Raw genomic sequence first — 22,437 nt, 5'->3', positions numbered from 1 at the left:
GTTTGCCACGTCATACAGTGACAACATTGAAAATAGTTCATCCTCACGGCAGATATTCGAGGATTTATACTTTTACAGAATTGAGATTGATCGAGCTTATTCGGGCTCATGAATACCTATGGGATTTTAATTCTTCGTTTTATTGAAGATTTTATCTTTTTGTGTATTCTCGCCAGCTCTAACAAAAATAATTGCCGGTTTTTTCTTTTATTCATTGCAGAAAAGGAACTGCTTGCGATTTTAATAATATAAGTGGCTAAAATTCCGTAAATACTCTGAAGTAGAATGTAAAATGTTGGTAAACTCACAAAAGTAGTCAAAAACAAGCTACTGTAATTTTATTGGTTTATTATAGGGTCACGTGTTTTCGAGTTGCAACATCAATAAACAATTTGTGACCATGAAAAAACGTGTGTGACTCGCACTTGTTGCAGTTATGGTCGCCTGCACGGCTAGAAATTGCATGGTATGACCACGGCTTTAACGGACACAGAAATTGCAATAGCCGTTAACTATTAGGTTCATGCGCAAGCAGTCTCGCTTGTAAGCAGTCGGATTTGGGATCGAGAAGGTCTGAGAGACAGTGTGTGAAAGAAGTGCACTCAACTACAAGATTAATGTTAACAAATACCCATTTATTTACATGTCAATTTACATCTGTTTACAAATATAGGAGGATTTATAAGGATTTTAAACTAACAAGGAGACCCTACAGCTTTGGGGAAACGGATTTTGATGATCTTTGGTGTGGAGGTAGTACACCGTGTGAATGTACAGTACTACCTGTAAAATACTAAAGTGCAATACTCAAATGTAATAGAAAAAGAACTTTAAGTTCATTCTTTCAAACACTTTATATATAAGTTACACGTACGTTCTCTTGAGCATGCTGTGGCACGAGTGGTAACGCTTCTGACTTGTGCGCTTGCGTTCTCAGATTCAATTCTCTTGTGTATACTTTTTTTTTTTATTCATAAATACTTATAATGTATTTATTTATTTACTCATTCATTTATTTTTTATTATTTATTTATTTTAATTTAATTTCTACTGTTCCAAGTCTAATATTTTTACTTTGAAAACCCACGTTTTTCAAGTTAAGAGAGAACTACTTATGCCGGGTTTGAACATGGGTCTAGAGTCTTTTTCACTCGCTCTTTAACTCTTTGTTGACCAATTTCCTTGCACCCTTGTTTACTTTTAGTTTGTAAAACGACCGAGGGCAATACTGGTCAGTCAAGAATATTATTTTAAAAAATTCACCAAAAATCAAATTATCATAATATTTGTATGAAAGAAAATCACGTACATTTATTAATATTTTTAGTTTTAAATATGATATTTTTCAATACATTTTATTAGAGAAATTAATAAGAAAAAAAATATATATATATATATCTGAACTGAGATTTAAACTTGATAATTTGTAACTTTTTGTCAAAATTAACATTGTTTAGTTACTTTTTGGCACTAGGCTAGAAGGACATAGAATATTGTTTTATACAACTCTATATTACAGTTTGTTTCTGAATTTCGACGTAAATAGACGTATTTGTGCAGTGAAATTTATTTTGAAAAGTTATTTTATAATTACAAAAATGTCATCAAGAGAAGCAAGTTTTTCACGTTGTGACGAAAAAACTGTTGATGATCACTCTTTATACAGTGATGTATCAAAGCAGTGGCTAAAAGATGGAGTGGTGTATTATGAGAGTTTACTTTTCGAAAATAATTTAATTGCAACAACATCTTCTGATACACTATCTGAAGATGCTGTGCTGATAGGCACATAATTATACAATAATACATTGGATGTGTTGAATGAAAAAAATTTATAATTGATAATGAATTGATTTCTGCTCAAGAAGAGTGTATAGAAAGAAATTTCAAAAGAGTTAAAGATGACTCATCTGATAATTATGTACCCGATGAAAAAAAATATAGAATGAAGGGATATATTTCACTGGAATATAAAATCAAAGTTTTAAAAGTAGTAAAAGCCCATCCTACGTGGAAACTACAAACTTTACAAAAAAACGGATGTAGTCATTTGAAAAAAATGGATCATTTAAAATTATGGGAAAAAGATGTTGAACATGGTGGAACTATTTTTGATAAATGTCATTTGATTGATTCTTGGACTTATGACCGCTTTGTCAAAGTGAGACAAAATTATAAACAAGTGACCACAAGAAATTTACAGCAATGGGCTTTAGCTGCTGCTAGTCAGTTTCCTGATTTGCAATTTAAAGCGTCAAACCAGTGGGTGGATAAATTTAAACGAAGACACCACATTTGTCAAAGAAAAATTACCAAATTTGTATCACAAAAAGAAGCATGTACCATGAAAGAAATCTTGGCCTCTGCAGAAACGTTTCATATTCAAACAAAACGATTGATATCAAACTTTGATAGTGACTTCATCATCAATACAAATCAAACAGGTAAATAAAACTTTTAAGTATATATTCCATTATTACATTTAATCAAAGTAAAACATAAGACTTATCATAATTTTGTTACATTTTCAGGGTGTCAGTACCAATCAAATTTCAATAGAACATTAATGGAAAAAGGGAGTAAAACAGTGTTCATAAGAACACAAGACATGAACAAGGTTTCACACACACATACAGCACAATACAATATAACATTATCCGGAAAATTATTACCATATGTTTATATTTGTTTACAAGAGCCTATAGGTAATTTTGGGCCAAGAATAAAGAGAAACGTGGAAGAATATATAAAAAAATATACAAATGTTATCGTCACATCATCAAAATAGGAAAATGACCACTGATCTCTATACTAATTTTCTGACAAAATGTTTGATGCCATATGTTCAGAAGAATAAATTTCTTTTACTCATTGACTCATGGACAGAACAAACAAAAGCAGAATTGTATGATGAAGTATTCCAAGATGATGAAAAAATGCCTACATGCACAATTATAATTATACTACCGAAATGTACTCTGTTAGTTCAACCATGTGATGTCTATTTTTATGGACAAATAAAAAATTTCATTAAACGATTACAAAATAATACTGAACTACTGGACAAAAATTATGAAATTCATTCTCGAGAGGATTGCCAGAAAATACATTCGATTATCCATCATCAGTTATCAGCACCAATATTTTGTGACATGATAAAATATGCTTGGTATGCCAGTGGACTCTGTGATAAAAGAAAATTTTTTACAAATGTAAATGAAGCATGTTTCTCATCAGACCGTTTATAAATACCTTGCAATTGTAAAAAAAGCAGCATTTATTTCTTGTTCTTGGTGTAGACGGAATTTTTGTTTTGATTGTTTTTACCATAAATATCATTCAGGATCATGTACATCTGACAATGATGTGTAATTATATAATATTGCTTCAATAAATTAAAATTATCAAGTTTAAATGTCAGTTCAGAGATATATATGTCGTATTATTTTGCAGTCGTAGTCGTGGGGTCGAGTGTAGGGTTAGCAAGACAAAAGAAAATTGGAGACCATAAAAACACGTCCGTTCACTTTCAGGTCCTCACTCGAACTCTCCTTTATTCTTTATTGGTGTTGTTAACCTCATTCCAAAAGGGGCGAGATTAACAAAGTAAATTACAGAAAAATATACAAAAATATATACAAAATTTAAAATATGTTAAATGCCCCCCTCCTGAAAAGGCGACATCATGGAGCCTCAGGGAGGTTGGGCTGGGTGTTATACAATTTATCGGCTTGAACTCTAAAGTTGGTTGGATTATAATACGGTATAATTTTATCTACATTTACAATATCAGTTAATTTATTTAATGATTGGACAGGTCTGTCTATTTCTACGTTACAAGGAGATACTATCTTTAATATGGTGAAAGGTCCATGATACTTTGGAGCAAGTTTTCCTTGGTCGGGATGGAAAAAGGTTTGTAGTAGTATTTGGTCTCCTACTTTGAAGTTTGGAGTTTGGTGTTGACTATTATATTTATCTCTGTTTCTTTCATGAGCTATTTCAGTTCTTTCGGTGGCAATCTTACGTGCTTCGCTGAGAGAGGGATAATTCAAGTTGTCAGGTGAATCGGGGATTTCTCCGTACATTAAAAACATTGGAGGGAATCCTGTTATAGTATGAGGCGTTTGATTGTATTCTTTCACAACGTCACGTAACATTTGAGTCCAGGATCGTTTTGGATTCTCTGAATATTTTATTCTTAGTCTAGAGACAAGTGTGGCGTTTAGTCTCTCAACTATCCCGTTGTGCTGAGGTCGCTGAGTACTTGTTAGATGTTGTTTGATTCCATTCTTTTCTAAATATCTTCTGAATCTAGAGGAGGTAAATGAAGGTGCTCTATCTGTTAGTAGACGTTTCGGGCTGCCTGTCTGTAATATTTTGCCTAGACAATCTATGTAGGCGTTTATAGAAGTAGATTTGGATGGAAAACACCAAGCAAACCTAGAAAAGTGATCGATGGCAACATGAAGGTAGCCTTTAGTAGATCCGTATCTTTGCATTCCAGAGACAGTGTCCATAGATAACATGTCAAATGGAGCTTTTGATGAAGGTAAATCACCTAACAAGCCAAACCTTTTATGGTTGTATGTCTTTGCTTTCTGACAAGCATCACAATGTTTAACAAACTCTACAACATCGTTGATGACATTCGGCCAATAGTAACGTGGACTAATTAGTTTCAGCATCTGTGTTATACCTGGGTGACCATAGTGTGCATGTGCCCTGGATAGCACCTTGTATTGAAGCGATGGAGGTATGACTTTCTTTGTAAATCCCTTCTTTCTGATACAGATTACATCTTCACGATCTCGGAAGAATTTGGGTGAGGTGAGTAATGAGGTATCCTGGTTGGAAAGGACTTCCTCAGTGGTAACAAAATGGCTCACGGGGGCTCTGGATAAATAATCAGCTTCTACATTCTGGCTTCCCTTCTGATGTTTAATATCATACTGATACATGCTTAGTTTCAAAGACCATCTAAATAACCTTCCAGATGGGTTTTTTATACCTTTCAGCCACTGTAAAGCCTGATGATCAGTGTGTATGGTGAAATAGATATCATGAAGATAAAAGTGAAACTTTTCAATAGATGCTACAATTGCAAGGCATTCTCTCTCACTAATGGTGTAGCTTTTTTCATATTCACGTAAGGACCTGGAGAAATAGGCAATAGGAAGTAATCCTTTAACAGGGTGTTCCTGTTTCAAGATACTCCCTATACCATCTCCGCTAGCATCTGTATAAAGATGTGTAGGAAGCAAAGGGTTATACATGTTTAAGATGGGTCTGGAGATAAGTGCTCTTTTTAATTTCTCAAAAGATTCTTGACATTTAGTCGTCCAAACCCAGTTTTGATTTTTCTTTAGGAGCTTATTTAGAGGAGCTCTTAAATTTGCATAATTTGGAATAAATCGATGGTAATGGTTTATGGACCCTAAAAAGCCCTGTAATTGTTTGATATTGGTTGGACATTTTAACTTTTGTATTGTTTCTATATTTGGTAATGAGGGGGAGTAACTTTCTGGTTGGATGTTGAACCCAAGGTAATTGATTTCAGATCTAACAAACTGACATTTTTTAAGATTTAAGTAGAGACCCTCCCTTGAACATAATTCAAATACTTGTGTTAAATGTTTTAGGTGTTCGTCCACGTTCTGACTAAAAATTAACAAGTCATCAAAATAATTGATGAGAAAAGGAAATCTATATTTATTTAGGATATTTTTTAGAACTAGCTGAAAAATCTGGGGTGAAGTCTTTAGGCCAAATGGTAAACGATTCCACTGGAAATGACCAGAATTCGTTACAAAGGCAGTTAGTTCTTTGTCTTCAGAATGGAGAGGAACCTGCCAATAGGCTGACAGAATATCTACCGTAGAAAATATTTTCGCACCTATAAGTCTATCCAGTAGCTCATCTATTCTGGGAATAGGTTCATTGTTAACTTTAATCCTCTCGTTTAATTTCCTATAGTCCATACATAATCTAGTTTTTCCCTCATCTCTTTTCTTGGCTAATGTGACTGGGGCAGCGTAAGGGGACGACGATGGTTCAATCAATCCCGACTTTAGCAATAGTTCCACCTGTCTATCAATCTCTTCCCTATCACGGTAAGATGCTCTGTAAGGTTTTAAAGTTATGGGTCTTTCGTCTTTAAGTAATATTCTAGGGGAAGCTATTTTTAGGGCTGGCACTGAAAACTTCTCAGCAGAAAAAACTTCCCGAAATCCTAAAACAATGCTCTTTAGCTTCTGCTTCTGATCATCCTTCAGATTAGGGTTAACAACATCCCTAATGTTAAAAATATTTAACAGAGATTCCTTTAAGGAAGTAGAACTATTCCTACCCCTACAAGTTCCTGCTGCATTTTGAGCCAAAGGAGGTGGGAAGACAAGGTTAGGAGCCTGAGGGGTCTCCTTCTCATCTATCTTATATAAGCTATTACTATTTTTACTTATTCTATTACAAAAATGATTAATGTCTCTACTATAGTAACTATTTGTGGAACTAGAGTGATTTGAACGTACTTCAAAAGTATTAGGATCTAATGCTAGGATAGTCTGATTTTGGGAGATCTGATTAAGACTAGAATCTATGACAAGACTAAATTTTCTAATGTCTGGATAAGATAAAATTAAATAAGGGAAATACCTGGATACTACATGTAAAGTAATGTTTTTTGTCAGGTTTCCAATCTTAAGAGGGATTGATACATTAGCCATGCTTGTGGTAGATCCTGCAGCTGTAGTGATAATCTTCACATCCGATTGGTATTGAAAGTATTTGGATAAAGTATCTAATAGTTTTTGGGATATAAGGCTGATGGAACTTCCTGTATCGATGAGCGCAGGCATCGTCTTGTTCTCCATTGAAACAGTTAGTAGTAGTCAAGATGGTGAAGTTGGTTCTGCCTCATTTGCTTCAGATACCTTGTGGACGTCTCTGTGAATAGGAGCTGAATATCTTTGGGGACAGTCTCTTCTCCAGTGCTGTGCTGGTAATCCCTGCTGATAGCAAAAACGGCAAGGGGATGGCGGTCTGCTCATGTGATGTACCAAATTTCTGTACTGGGGTTGACCCCGTGGTGGAATCCAAGATGGCGTCGTTTTCTTTGTGTGCGGCCATGACAGTATCTGGTTTTTGGCAAAGTGTTGGGATCCTGTGTAATTTTCTCGATTCGGTTTAGTTGCCGGATGATTTTCTTTCTGGGTCTTCGGCGGATGATCTGCTTCTTCTTGAATTTTTATTAACTTAGTAGCCTTCTGAAGCCATTCGACAGCGGTGGCTGGCGGTGCGGCTATCATATATTTTCTAATTTCCGCATTTATGCCGGCATTGAGACCTGTAATGGTCTGTTGCATGTTTAACTTAGCTTTTTCCGCCAAGGAGGTTTTTTCCCTATAGTAAGTTAAGACGTCTTCATCTCGCTGGTGTTGTCGATTTACAAAATCGGTGAAGTAATCTTCTTCTTCCTGTGGAAAGTACTCGAGTAATTTTTGTTTAATTTTGTTCCAATCCGTTTCCTCCACTAAATTTTCACAAAAATAGTCGAAAGCTTCATGCTGTAAATATTCTGGTATGTAAAAGTGGAGCTCTTGTTCGTCAATCCTTTGTCTCGCCGCTTGCTTCTCAAACAGTCTCATCCACGAAGTTAGACTTAGCTTTCCGCGTGGGTTAAACGGAATAAGATTTAGTTTAGGAGGAGAGGTAGAACTACCTGTTTCTGGGATGGATTTGTCTCTAGATTTACTCATTGCTGGATAAGGTAATCCTGTCGACTCTTATAAATTGTCGTATTATTTTGCAGTCGTAGTCGTGGGGTCGAGTGTAGGGTTAGCAAGACAAAAGAAAATTGGAGACCATAAAAACACGTCCGTTCACTTTCAGGTCCTCACTCGAACTCTCCTTTATTCTTTATTGGTGTTGTTAACCTCATTCCAAAAGGGGCGAGATTAACAAAGTAAATTACAGAAAAATATACAAAAATATATACAAAATTTAAAATATGTTATATATATATATATTTTTTTTTTTCTTATTAATTTCTCTAATAAAATGTATTGAAAAATATCGTATTTAAAACTAAAAATATTAATAAATGTACGTGATTTTCTTTCATACGAATATAATGATAATGTGATTAGGTCAGTCAAGAATATTATTTTAAAAAATTCACCAAAGAATTTTTTAAAATAATATTCTTGACTGACCAGTATTGCCCTCGGTCGTTTTACAAACTAAAAGTAAACAAGGGTGCAAGGAAATTGGTCAACAAAGAGTTAAAGAGCGAGTGAAAAAGACTCTAGACCCATGTTCAAACCCGGCATAAGTAGTTCTCTCTTAACTTGAAAAACGTGGGTTTTCAAAGTAAAAGTATTAGACTTGGAACAGTAGAAATTAAATTAAAATAAATAAATAATAAAAAATAAATGAATGAGTAAATAAATAAATACATTATAAGTATTTATGAATAAAAAAAAAAAGTATACACAAGAGAATTGAATCTGAGAACGCAAGCGCACGAGTCAGAAGCGTTACCACTCGTGCCACAGCATGCTCAAGAGAACGTACGTGTAACTTATATATAAAGTGTTAAAGAAAACTTTAAGTTCATTTTTCTCAATTACATTTGAGTATTGCACTTTAGTATTTCACAGGTAGTACATTTACACGGTGTACTACCTCCACACCGAAGATCATCAAAATCCATTTGCCCAAAGTCGTAGGGTCTCCTTGTAAGATGCAAATGAGCTATTATAATTATTATCACAAGTAACAGTGAGAAAAAGAGTTTACAAAGGTTTGTGGGCAGATGGAGCTTGCAAAAATTGAGAAAGTCTGTTCCTTAGTTGTTGGTGAGTTGGAGGATCAGCTGAATTGGTGATTCAGAGGATTTCAGGTTGGAGATCGTTTGATAGGATTGGTAGGATAGCTTGGTTATTGGCAGGATGGATGATGTATCTGAGATGAGCAACAAATTTTGGAGATGGTGAACTCTCAATGACAGAAGAACTCTGATTGTCATCGATCCCGCCTTTTATTTGGGGTTCTCCCTGCTTTCTTCTCATGCCCATCTTTGGAAATGTAAATTTCTATGTCCAATAGTGAATTTTTTTGTTAGGTTCCTGGTTACACATTTGATGTGTCACCTTGGAAAGGAAGTGACTGTGGGTGAAAGATATAAACCTATCCTTTAACATTTAATAAATGTGGGAAAAATTTTAACAAATTTTAACACAATCAACGAAAAATCTTATTCAAAAATATATCATCAAGTTTGGATTCTCACATAATTATATCCATTTCATTTGATTTTTAATGATTTTAATTACATAATTTTTAGTTTACATAATTTACATAATAATAGCTGATGTCTTGAAATTTAATATTAAGTTCCTCTCACAGTACTGATTCTTCATCAAGACTTAACTGATCATTCATCCAGAAGCTAGTATCTAGAAGAAGGACATATGAATTATCAACATAACTAATAAAAATGCATAATTATAGAAAAATAATTACAAAATAATAATAAATACAATTAAATTGAAGACAGAAATAAATACAAAATATCATTTCCTAAATTGTAAATTATCAGATTTAAATCTCTCAGATTTTGCTCTTTAAAATATTTTTATCAATGAAGGGTAAAGCCAAATGATTGTCAGATTACATTGGGCTATATTAATGCAATTAACTACTGAAGCCTGATTGAATTTGGCAATCGTTTGGCTTTAATCAGGTTATTATGTTTATATTTGTATATACACCAATGAAGAGTAGATTTAGAAATACTGTATGATTGAATATTTGAAATAAAAATTTTGTAGGTTAGAAAAATAATAGGACATAAAGAGTAAATATCATAAACAACTTACATAAATAGTGCAATGCATACAATTAACACTCAAGAGCCTTAAAAATCCAGTAATAACACATTTAATAGAAAACAAACACTTTTGACAGTACTCTCGGCGTCTTCAGGTTTTTAAACCAGTGAGATTCGAACATGTGAATGCAATGAACAAAAAATTACAAAGTATTTTTAAAAAACATATGGAACAGCACACACAAATTGATTTTAAACATATGGAACACTCCAGGTGTGTGTAGGAAACAGTTAAAACCATTGATTTAAATAAATAAAAATAAAAAAATATATAGAAAAAGGATGGGGGGTGTTGCTAACTGCTGGTGTAGGTGTTGCCCGTTTTTCAAAGCAGTACTTCCATGCGTGGGACACATTAATGGCATCATTCACATTAATACAATTGGCATGAAATCTGGCTTTGTAAATTTCCAATGTCTCCATGTTTCAAAGGTGTTCAACCCGGTGAGACAGCCTGATCTGTTTGGCATCACGGAGATCAGCTCATATACCGGGGTCTGTGGCATAGGTGGATAGGGCGGTGGTGTGCCTTTTATTCTCGATATCAGATTTGTGTTCCTGTAATCTTTTACTAAGAGAACGCTTTGTGGACCCAATGTAAACCAAATCCCTTTGAACTTGTTGCCCCTGAGAGGAACCACGTACACCCTCGGTGCGTGTTTTTTTATTGATCTTGTCTTTGCCGTTTTGCAGTAGCCCATACACCGTGCTGCACCTCCTATAGGCAATCTTTGTGTTGGTACAAGTAGCAATCTTTTTGTAGATGGAGTTGAGGAGGTTGTACTCCACCACCATGCAAGAATGTGTATTATTGAGGTTGTGTGTCACCATGGGCGCTATGTGCGGCTAGTTGTGTGGAGTAAGCGCCGGAAAGATTGTGTATCAGGTTCCTACTATTCCTGTGCTGTACGGCTATGTTCTCAATACATTTCAACTTCACCACGGTGCCCTCTCATTTGGTGCAGTGTGTGTACGGTCGAAAACATTTGTTTTCTATTAAATGTGTTATTATTGGATTTTTAAGGCTCTTGAGTGTTAAGAGTAAATATCCTAGTCACATTTTATTTTCCAAAATATAAAAATGTATGAGCAACTTTTCTTTGTCATGAGTGAATAGTTAGTATATAGTATAGTTTTGATGAGTGCAGCTAGGTAAGCAAGCCATTGACAGAGTCCATTTTATATGAAACAAACTATGTCATTGGCTTGCTTGCTTAGCTGCTTGCCACTTAGTTGCATCCAATATGTTTAATATTTGATCATTATGCAGAGTATTTTTAAACATTTAATAATAAATTTGTGATCAGATAATTGATAGATAAAACTATTCATATATTTTAAATAATTTTAAATTGATTAAAGATTTTTCTTTAAATATAATAAACTGTAATGATATATTATATTGAATAATACTTTCACTTTGAAATAGAAAATTTTTGGTGTGAGGTTGAAGTCTGTTCGAGAACTGCTTCCAGTAAAACCAATTGATGTTCCAATTGAACCTTGGTGGATTGCAAGAGTTGGTTTTGTTACCGAAGATGACGTTAAGGTAAACAAAATAAATAAACTTTTATATATTAAAATATTTTAATTTTTATTTTGAAAATTTAAATTATTAACATTTAGCTAGTTGTTATAGTTCCATATATTATATTTTAATAATTTAGCCAATTGCCAAATTACAATGATGAATAACAAAATTATTTTGATGACCTAAAAGAAATATTTAGATTAATTATATTTTTAATACTATCTCATTTTACATTATACATTTTAATAATTTCAAGTGTAATAAATATTTTAAAGTATTTATTGAGCAGTACATATTTAAGATAGATATTTTCTGTTATGTTTTATATTATGATTCTTGATTCTTGCCATTTGTATGCAATAAATTTCTACAAACATTTAAGTGAATGCCAGAAGATATTTAATTTTTAAAAAACTCTCACAAACTTTATATAAACTATAGATATTTTTGTAATAGAAAATAATATTTTTTAACAAGTAAATGTGTTTATGCTAAAAATTTCTCAAATATAAAAGACTTTTAGCAGATGTATATTTATAAGTACTAATGGATTTTTATTTTAAAATTAACAATTACATCAACAAAGAAATTAGAAACATTTTTACAAAAAGTCTATTAAGAAGATACAAAATTTTAAAATTAATTTAAAGTTGAAAATATGCTATTTTAGAATATTATAAATATGTAAACTATTAAAAGAGTATTATTATTAACAACAGTGTTATTTCACAGTCTATAATGGTATATATATTTAGAATAAAATAGAACATGATTAAATAATCTTTCTAAAAATGGTAATAGATACCATTTATATTGCTTTTGACTTATTTTGTTGCACATATTTTTTATTAAAAATAATTACTGTTTTATATGTGAAAATATAAATTATGAATAGAATTTTGCTATATTTTAAAAACATTTTTTGTATTTGATTTGATTTGATTTGATTGAATAGATATATGTCACTAAAAAAACCTATTAAAAATTTAGAACATACTATATGTAGAATTACTGAAAACATATGGATCAAATTGTTGTTTACAAATTTGAGTTACAAGATTTAAAAGTTGTTTGAATAATAGTGCATTTATACATCATTTGGCATTGATTTAAATTTCTTGCATAGTATATATTTAATGTATAATGTTTTATTTAATGTACATTTAAAATATCAGCGCTCCCACTTTCAAACAATTTGACCATACATCTGAAATTTAAATCTTGTGTGGATTCTGAAATTCTTTTGCCACTCATGGAGGTGGCATTGAAGTCAGTCTTTGGGCAGTAATAAATTACAAGTTTTTAATAAATAATGTGGGCTTATTTCTATTACATATCATCATTTTTTGTGTTTATGCAAATTATGAGATTCCATTGTTGCTCATGAGATGACGTTGAAATTGGTGATGTTGGAGTAATGGCATTTTTTGCTATTGTTTGCAATTTTTGCAAACATTTATGGTAACTGATTCAAAAATGCATCCAGAATGTAATAGTAAATCTAGCAATGGAGGTAAATGCAGGAAGAGTCACTGTATTGCTATGGAAACTAAACTGAAACGAAACTAAACTAAACTAAAACTAAATGTGTTTGGTGAAAAAAAATAATGTTTGAAACACCTGCTACTAAGCATTAGGGAGTGGGTAAATAAGCATAATGTATTCTATTTAGTACATTAAAGGTCAAACACTAACGATGTGTGATTGTTTTGTGTATAAATGTACACTCTAAAGTAGTTTTTGACTTAAACATTTCAACTTATGACAAAATTTTGAGAATCTAACCTGTTTGTAACTTAAAAATATTAAAAATATATTTAAGATAATCTGTTTTCAGAACTGCATGTATTTACACATTGATGTTATTTTGATCAATCGTTTTTGATTGATTAATTTATGTAAAATTGTATCATAGGTGATGTATGAGTAAATTTAGTTAAAATAAAATTAATGAAGAATTTTTGATTTTACTTCATTAATTATAATTTCTAGATCATTCTTAATTTTTTAGATAATATCTGCATCTGAGAAGCAATTAATAGATAAAATTATTGATGAAGGTCCTCAAACAGCTGGAAGCTTAGAAGCCAAATGTGTTAAAAGTAAGATTTAAATGATTTTTAAAAGTTTTTAGTTATTTAATTAACTATTAACAATTTATGATGATAAAAAAGATTGAATTTTTTATTCAAAATATACTGTCACAGCTGCACTTTGAATTTTTACAATACAGCAAATGATTTAAAGATAACTAATTGTCAAAGATAACTAACATCTTTCTATCATTTACAATTACCGTATATTTCCGCAGATAAGACGATAGTTGAATAAAAAAAAAAGACCCCGAAAATCCGGGGTCATCTTATAGAACAGATACAAAAAAATTAGATTGAAATTTATATAAATTAAAACCAATATTAAAAAACGGACAAACCATAATTATTTACTAGTAGAGAGTAGAGCATGTCCACAAAATAGAATAGCTTGTACAACATTTTTGTGAATAGTCAAGGTCATTACCCAAATGCCCAAGTTAGTGCAAACGTTTGCAACAATAGCAAGATAGAAAATAAAATTTGTTCATTCGAAAAATTACGGAATAGAACATAATTCCATATATGCTATACAGTATTATTATCCAGAAGATGATCCCTGATCTTAACTAAATTCATAGGCCTTTGATAGTTTGGGGGTAGTCTTATTGGACAGATATATGCTAAAACTATAAAACTTTTACGAAAATTTATACCCTGTCTTATCTGAAGGTCGTCTTATCGGCAGAAATATACAGTAATAGAAAGATGTTAAAATTGTTTAAAACATTGTATTTATACTTTTATGATAATGAATAACATTTTAGTCTAGTGTTTCTGAATATATAGAGCAAATATTTTTATATCATATTTAATTCACTAGTAAAGAAAAATACATGCAACCCAGGGTATTCACCATAGTGAGCAGCATTCATTAGCTCTTTTTATTCAGAATGTGAAAAGCTAGAGGAGCATGATTTGCTGAATTAAGAATCATATTCAGAGGTATTAGGAGTGGGTATATCCAGATTAGATGGGAGATGTAGGCTACTTTTCAAACTGCTTGTTAAGTATTTTTGTGATTATCAGGTTGCACTGCACAGTGTCAAAATTGCCATTTGGTGATATTTTTAGTAAAGTGGCAATAAAAATATAATACTTTCAATGAAAACTTTAGTTTGCTTATTTCGACATTCAGCGCGAAATCGAATCACAAAGCATGCTTCGGGGAAACCAGTAGAATGTCGAGCTTGTGTGTGACGGGAATCCCGTGCACCATATAATTATTGATGCCATGCCGTGTGCAGGTTTGGATAGGAAGTGATATTGCAAACCAAAGGCAATTTTATGCAATGCCACCCAACATTTCCAGATAGGGGATTTTTGTCAACTGACAGAAAATCTGGAGAATTTTTTGGGGTGACATTTTTTTCACTTTGATCTTTTTTAGTAGACTAAAGCATAAAAATTTTCACATGACAGAACATGTGAAATACTGTTTATGTATTGTGATCAAATGTGTTATTCAAAATTATTCATTAAAAAATAATTCAAAAAGGATTCCTATTTCTGGGTGACAGCTCAACATGTTACTTTTGCTTTCCAGACTCCAAACTGTTAAGACTACCAGCACCTGCATTAATTAGTAAGTAAAATTGATGGCAATAAATAATTTGAAGTGGCAAAATGGTTATTTTGCCACTTCAAATTTATTGATTTTTTAATAATTTTCCAGATAAATTCCCGAATCATATATGATATTCATAAATTTGTATGGACACATGTGCTCATGTGTTATATTTTGCAGTGAATTAGATGCAAATTTTGACCAAAAAAATGTTCAAAAAATTTTTGCTGCGTATGTGAAGTTGCAATCTCTGTAGGCTAATGAATTCCCCAAATAGTTTTTGGGAAGCTACAGATCTCTACGTAGCCCAACTTTTTAATTAATAATAATAATATTTTCATTCAATAAATTATTATTATTATTTTTTTTGTTTTTGCTATTGCTAAGCAGCTTTTGCATATATTCATGTTGAATAAAATAAGTCATTTATAATTAAAATAAACTCCTAAGAAGTGTAAGATTTTCTCTGCAATTTCTTCACTTGCCTTTTTAGAAAATTTGTGAAAAATTTAAAAAAATGTTCTTTAGTTTAAAAACTAGTATCTTTTCTCTTCATATATTTGGTGGTGACTGATAACTGTTCTGTGTGTGAAAATTAGGTTTTTCACAATTGCAATTGCAAAATACTTTGCAGCTTTTATTTCTTCAATAATGCTTTTTTTCACAAATGATTTGCTGATTTCAATGAACTCAATTTTATATTTTATTTGATAGGTAAAATACTTGGAACTGTGTTTCATTTTCTTGTGCATTCCATGTTTGTGCAAATATTTGGCCACTACTGTAGTCAAAGTTCAACATAATCCAAAAATTTCCATTGTGATTATTGCTAGTTCATTCAGAAGAACCATAGAAAGCAAATTTCCTCTCTGACAAAAATAGGATGATAAAGAAAATGCAATGATGAATTTTCTTCCATTTATTACTTTCAGCCTTGACCTGGTCAACAATGTAATTACCAATTAATTTATAGTTGAAGCAATATTCATTGCTACCTTACTTACTTCTTTCTATGCAATTTAGGTTTTTCATGACTTTGAATGCAATTTTTTTAATTTTCTCCCATCCTCTCTCAATATTCCATCCTGGATGATAGTTAATACACTCATTTTAAATATACACTCCCTTTTAGTAGACAAAAATTAAGGTGCTCAGTATAGTGATGGATGTGTTGGAATCAATTGAAGCAAATCCCATTAGATTTCTCTCCATTTTTCAGTGTTACAATACTATATTAAAAAGATAAATTGGAAATAAGTGACAATCATTATCCTTGGGAACATCGGTTGATACTTCAAAGTCCTGAACTTTCAGTGATGAGGTTTTTCTAAGTAATCTGTGGATGCTTTTTTGTTGTTATCAACATAAGCTTCAGTTGGGAATTGTGGTTCCACTGTTTGCTGTATCCATTTATCATAATTTTTTTTATATCTTCTGTATCTGTAGATAGTCCTGGTCCAAAAGCCTTGTTATCACATCATTATGGTCATTCTCTGATTCATATTGATGGTGAAAAGTCCACTGACTTCTTAGTTAGAACTGGGAATTCCTTAATTAATTTCAACTTTTTGATAGTTTATTCTTGCAATTTGGCATGTTTTCTTTTTGCTGTACCACTTTCAAATTTTTTCATTGTTTCACAAAACTGATCTAAAGGGAAAAAATATATACATTAAGTAACACAACTTAATTTTGTTCAATCGGTTATATTTTAGAGCTTTAATTGGTGAAAATCTTCTAAGATATTTGTAATTTTAATGATAAAGTAATGATAAATGATAAGTAATTTTGCTTCCATCAATAAAACAAGAATCAGTGTATGTAATTTTTTGTTTCCTTACTTGTTTAATATTACTACTAATATTTCAAAATTTGTTAATCAGTATGTGGTAGCATATTACTGATTTAGTAGGTAAAACCTTCTAAATCAGTAATTTGAACGAGCTTTAACCTATTGCTAGCTTGTCATGAATCATTGAAGTCATCAAATGACACTGTCTGGCATGCCAGTAAGCATGAGATACAGTTCTGATCTGTCCTGTATGCCTCTAGTGAATTAATGTTGCAATAACATCTGATACTTTTTTAATTTATTTGCATCTTACCTCCCTTCCATTTTAACTAGAATGACCAAAGAATGATGAGTTTTACAGTCAACAATGCCTGTCATCTTCCAGGGAAAATAAAAATAGATTTATTTAAAAGATGAAATCTTTTCCAATATCTTTTTGCATTTAAGAAACACATTAATTTTTTTCTTTCCTTTGCTTCTATCAGGGAAATAGACCCTTTCAAAATTGCAAGCCCATATCAATTATCCACCCTCTGTTCTGGCCTGGGAGTGGGTTAACCTAACTATTCACCATCTGCCAAAAACTATCTGAATCATATACAGTAAGGTCTTGTTTTGCAAGGTATTGCTTATTTATTGTTCTACAATTAAATATTAATTAAAGAAACTGTAATTTAATTTGAATCTATGAGCAGTTTTTGGCTCTATAGAGGCCTTATCACACTATTAATGATGTTGGAGTAATCACACAGAAGTGGGTAGACACAGTTTATTATGATGACAATATGCATTTTGGCATAGTCTGTCTGTCCCTCTTCAGCCGTATTTGTTACAATTCAGTGGGTTTACAGGTGTCTACAAAAATACAAGCAGTTTTTGTTACAAACATTTGGGTATATGATACATAATTTTATACTATTTTATTTTTTTTGTAATTTAATTATTTAATAAATTATTTTAGAGAAAACATTTGTAATCTGTTATTAAACAATGATGACAGGTTGAAAATTTGAGTGGGATATATTTGTATTTTATTGAAAAATTATTAAATATATATAAGTTACTAAATGCAATAACATATTTTAAGGCTGATAATGAATTTCTAATTTTTTTAAGCACTAAAATATAAATAATGCTGTAATTAAATTGATTTTAGTCCCTCAAAGAGAAAAGTAGTATTTTGCTGATATTATATTAAATATTATTTTACTCTGTCAAGAAAAGATATATTATTAATATAATAAAGTTATTATTGAAAAAAACAAACAAAACATAATGTAACATCAAATAATTTTTTTCTAATTTAAAGTATCTCTCTCCATTCAGTGATAACTGATTAATATCTCTAAATATAACAATTTATTAATTCAAATGTTGATAAATTTTTTCAGTTATATCAAAATTTAATAATATACTAATAATTAAACCTTAATATTTGTAGGTTTATATATAAAAGGTCTTATATATATGGATGTTCCTATTGAAGATGACGATTATATTGTTGGTAATTAAATATTGTTTTGTATTACAATTGCTCAGTTATAAATAATTATTGTTAATATAAACATACTTATGTTGTTATGTAATATATTAGTTCCTCCATTAGAAGGGTTTGTAATGAATAGAGTACTTGGTGATTATTTTGAAACACTTTTGTACAAGTTATTTGTTTCATTGGATGAACAGACAAGTGTGTGTGAAGTAAGAATTTTATTTAAAAAATAATAAATATTTTAATTTCCATTATGATATTAAACAAGATTTATAAATATATTTGTAGTTAGCCAATGTTCTCCAAACTGATCTTCAATTAGTCAAGGTTTGTGTGTTCATTTATATTTTATATTATTTAAAGTAAATTATTTTTAAACATATTTTTGTTATTTTATTTAAATGATACTAGTGTTATTTAATGAAATTGTTAAATTATGAAATAAGTAAATATTTTATTAAAAAATTAATTGTTTTTAGGTCTAATACATTGCAAAGAAATAAAGTAAAGAATCTATGACTCACTTTCAATGTGATTTCACTTAATTTCCATTTAAACATGCTTGTTGGTTGGTTATGATTATTATTTCTTTATAAAATAGCTTTCTAATTAACAGAAAATTTTGTTTCTACTTGAAATAAACATTGTTATTTTTTAATATTTTTGTGGGGATTTTAATTATACATAAAAGTTCAACAAAAATTATGTCTTGTAAAGAAAAATTCTAAAAATCCAGGATGTAATATATTTATATAAAAAATACACTGTAAAAAATACAAAGTATTAAAGACAATACGAATACATTATTCTTGTCTTCCTCTTTCAACATTACGGTAACATGATCCACACGGTGGAGTCGACCTTTCTTTTTAGGCTACTTTTCCCACCAGTATGTTTGCAAATCAGGTAAATATATTACGTCCTGGATTTTTAGAATTTTTCTTTACAACGTAAAAATTTTTTATGATGGAATCCACAGTCAAGGAACTTTTTACCTGATTTGTGTAAATACGGGCAGGGAAAGTAACCTAAAAAGGAAGGTCGACTTCACTGTGTGGGTCGTGTTTCTTTGATGTCGAAAGAAGACGACAGAGAAGACAAGAATAATATATTTGTGTTTTTTACAATGTATTTTTATATAAAAAATTATGCTTTATGAAATTGAAAAATACAGTGGAACCTTGCTTAACCTTTCAGCAGTGGGAGAGTCAGGTATGGTTCTATCCCTTAGTAGTGGAGAATATACCCGAAAAATTTTTAAAGTATTTTTTCACGCAATTTTTCTCATTTCCGTTTTAGAAAAAGTATTTGTAAACAGTTATGTCTAGTAAAGAAGAGTCTTTTTTTATTGTTACATAATTCATTTTTTATGTGAATTTTTTTTTGCGGTAGTTTTTGGCTAGATTCTGGTGATACCCCCAAAAGAATTTAACGTATATATATGTCCCTCACCACTGCCACACGATCGCCCTTGACGTATATATACGTCCCTCACTGCTGAGTGGTTAACATGTTTTGCATAACGAGCAAAATAAATTGTGAAAAAATGACTCACTTAACAAGCAAATTTTTGTATAACCAGTGGCTAGGAGAGGGGAAGTCCCAGATTGTGTGCATGATCCATCTAGCACTCGTTCAGCTAGCATCTTAGTGTCGCTTGTGATCACACACTTTTCCAAACTTTTTCCAACACATATTACATATAAACATCAACAATCATAGTCTGCTATATAATAAACATGCCAAATGATATGCCAAATTCTTGGGCTACATAAAGGCTATAATTAAATATTAGAAATTAATTAATTTGACTAGAAGTAGGCAGTTATGCTGTCATTTCACATTAAATTTAATGACCAATTCCAAATTAAATTTTAGAAACGTCTGAAGTAAAAATTAACTGTTTATAATTATTAAATTTAATACGAGATGGAAGCATAACTGCCTATCTCTAGTTAGATTAATTAATTTTTATTATTTAAGTATGGCCTTTATGTAGCCCAAGAATTTGGCATATCATTGGGTGTGTTTATCAAACATATTATCTGTAATTTTTTTTTTGTTTATTTGTTTGTTTGTTTTCTGCAAATCGAATTTGCATTTCAGGTTGGTTCATTCTGCACTAGAAGAAAAGATGATGATTTGTGCTCTTTAACAATGTGTATTGTATAATTTTCTTTGAATAAACATTATACATAAAATATTTGAGTATATTTTTTGGCGTGGAATGCATTATTGTATTTTACATTAATTTCTATGGGAAAAATCGTTTTGCTTAACGAGTGTTTCGCTTTACAAGTAAGACTCTGGAATGAATTATACTCATTAAGCGCGGTTCCACTGTAATTATAATAAATTAAATCTTTTCATTTGCATAAAATTTTTAAAAGCTTTAAAAAATTATAAGTAAATAGGAAAAATGAAGAAATAAAGACACATTATAAGACATAAAATTTCTTCACAGTTAAGTATTCATTTTTGCATGAAAATTAAGTCAACAATATTTAATTGAACATAGTTTTTCATTTCTTTCCCTCCTACCTGTGAAAGTTCTTCACTTGGGTACCATTTTATTCAAAAGAAATGGCATCAGGCTTCCTGGCCAAAATTTAATTTAAAATAATCTTTCTGTTGATAACATAGAATTCAAAAATAATTGGAAAGGAATGAATGAATGAATGTCAACTGAGAAGTTATTTTCAGAAGTATTTTTATATTAGATTATTCAGATTATTTTTGCAGATTTACATACATTAACACATTAACAATAATTGAAATTTATTTATGAGTAAATAAAAATTTGATAATATAAATATCAAAGTTGAAAGTTAGTGTCAAATAATAATAATTATTTATGTAAACATTTCTAAGCCATAGATTTACTGAAGGATGTTGGTAAAAATTTAGTTGTCTTTTATTTAAGCATTAATGTTTTAGCATAGATATAACTAAAGATGCAGCAAAATTAATCTATTAAATTTGAATATGACACAAACAATATTATTTCATATACTTCTGTGCATAAGATTTGAATTTCAAAACAATCAAAACAACAATTAATAAAAGTAAATGAAAAATTATTTAATAAATAATGAAATTTTACAAGACAATGTATAAATTTCAAGTTTTACCATCATCATTCAGTCATATTCATTTATGAAATTCATTTTATTCTAATTGATTTATTTGCTATATCTTAATTATTTTTCAAATTCAAGAATATTTTTTAAAAAATAGACACATATTACAAAAATCTTACTTGATGAAATAAGAAAATTAGATAAAAATTATCATAATTATATTTTTTGCATTTTCTTATTCTTATAAACCTACAAGTATAGAAGATAATAGAGTAATGATGATTAAAAATTTTTACTTATTAATTTTGTTACTTTATTGTCTTATTATCATCTGTATTTATTGTTTTAACAGTTATATTGGATAATGCTTTATATGTATGGTTGGAATAACATTTAGTTTATTAATTTTACTACTAATGATATGAAGTTATGTTTTTAATAAAAATTTTTTTTATTGGATATTGATTTTTATTTATTTAATTACTGAAAAGTTATATTTATAAATTATGATTCAATTTCATATTTGATACATGTAACAATTAACTAGCAAATTAAATTAAACATAATTTTCATTTTTTGTTGTTAGAATGCAATATCCATGTATTGTCGATTGGGTTTTGCATACAAGAAAAGAAGTGATACAGATCCTAATCTCTATCATCCATCGTGGAAAGGTGTTTTATCATCCAAACAATCCAAGTAAGTATCGTATATATTATTAAAATAATGAAAATTTTTTTAAATTTACTATCCTTAAAATTATAGTTTGTGATAAATATTATATCAAAATATTAAAGCAAAATTTTTTTATAAAATAAAATTTAAAGTGTATTTCTGTGGCAATCTTTCCTACTGCTTGAAATGCCATTTACTTGAATAGTGTAAAATTTTATTACATAAAGATAATATGTGACATTATTAAAAAATCCATAAATGCAGTACTGTTAGTAATTTATAATTTTAGAAATATATTAAAATTTTCATGTATTT

The 22,437-nt window shown here is 30.2% G+C and overlaps 1 protein-coding gene across 2 annotated transcripts in view; it reads left to right on the top strand.

The window, feature by feature from the left end:
- Positions 1–22,437, top strand: part of LOC136970631 (protein FAM91A1) — a 103,297-nt gene that overhangs the window by 26,755 nt on the left and 54,105 nt on the right. For both annotated transcript variants that reach the window (XM_067265078.1, XM_067265079.1), the window contains exons 6-11: positions 11,322–11,441; positions 13,435–13,525; positions 18,317–18,379; positions 18,470–18,576; positions 18,656–18,694; positions 22,034–22,146. In XM_067265078.1, coding sequence (XP_067121179.1) covers positions 11,322–11,441; positions 13,435–13,525; positions 18,317–18,379; positions 18,470–18,576; positions 18,656–18,694; positions 22,034–22,146 — 533 coding nt within the window. The remainder of the gene's footprint in view (positions 1–11,321; positions 11,442–13,434; positions 13,526–18,316; positions 18,380–18,469; positions 18,577–18,655; positions 18,695–22,033; positions 22,147–22,437) is intronic.

The sequence above is a fragment of the Centruroides vittatus genome, unplaced genomic scaffold (assembly GCF_030686945.1).
Source record: "Centruroides vittatus isolate TY-2023 unplaced genomic scaffold, ASM3068694v2 contig_2073, whole genome shotgun sequence".
Taxonomy (NCBI): Eukaryota; Metazoa; Arthropoda; class Arachnida; order Scorpiones; family Buthidae; genus Centruroides; species Centruroides vittatus.
Note: the sequence above shows the minus strand (reverse complement) of the source record. Positions and strands in the feature narration are given on the sequence as shown.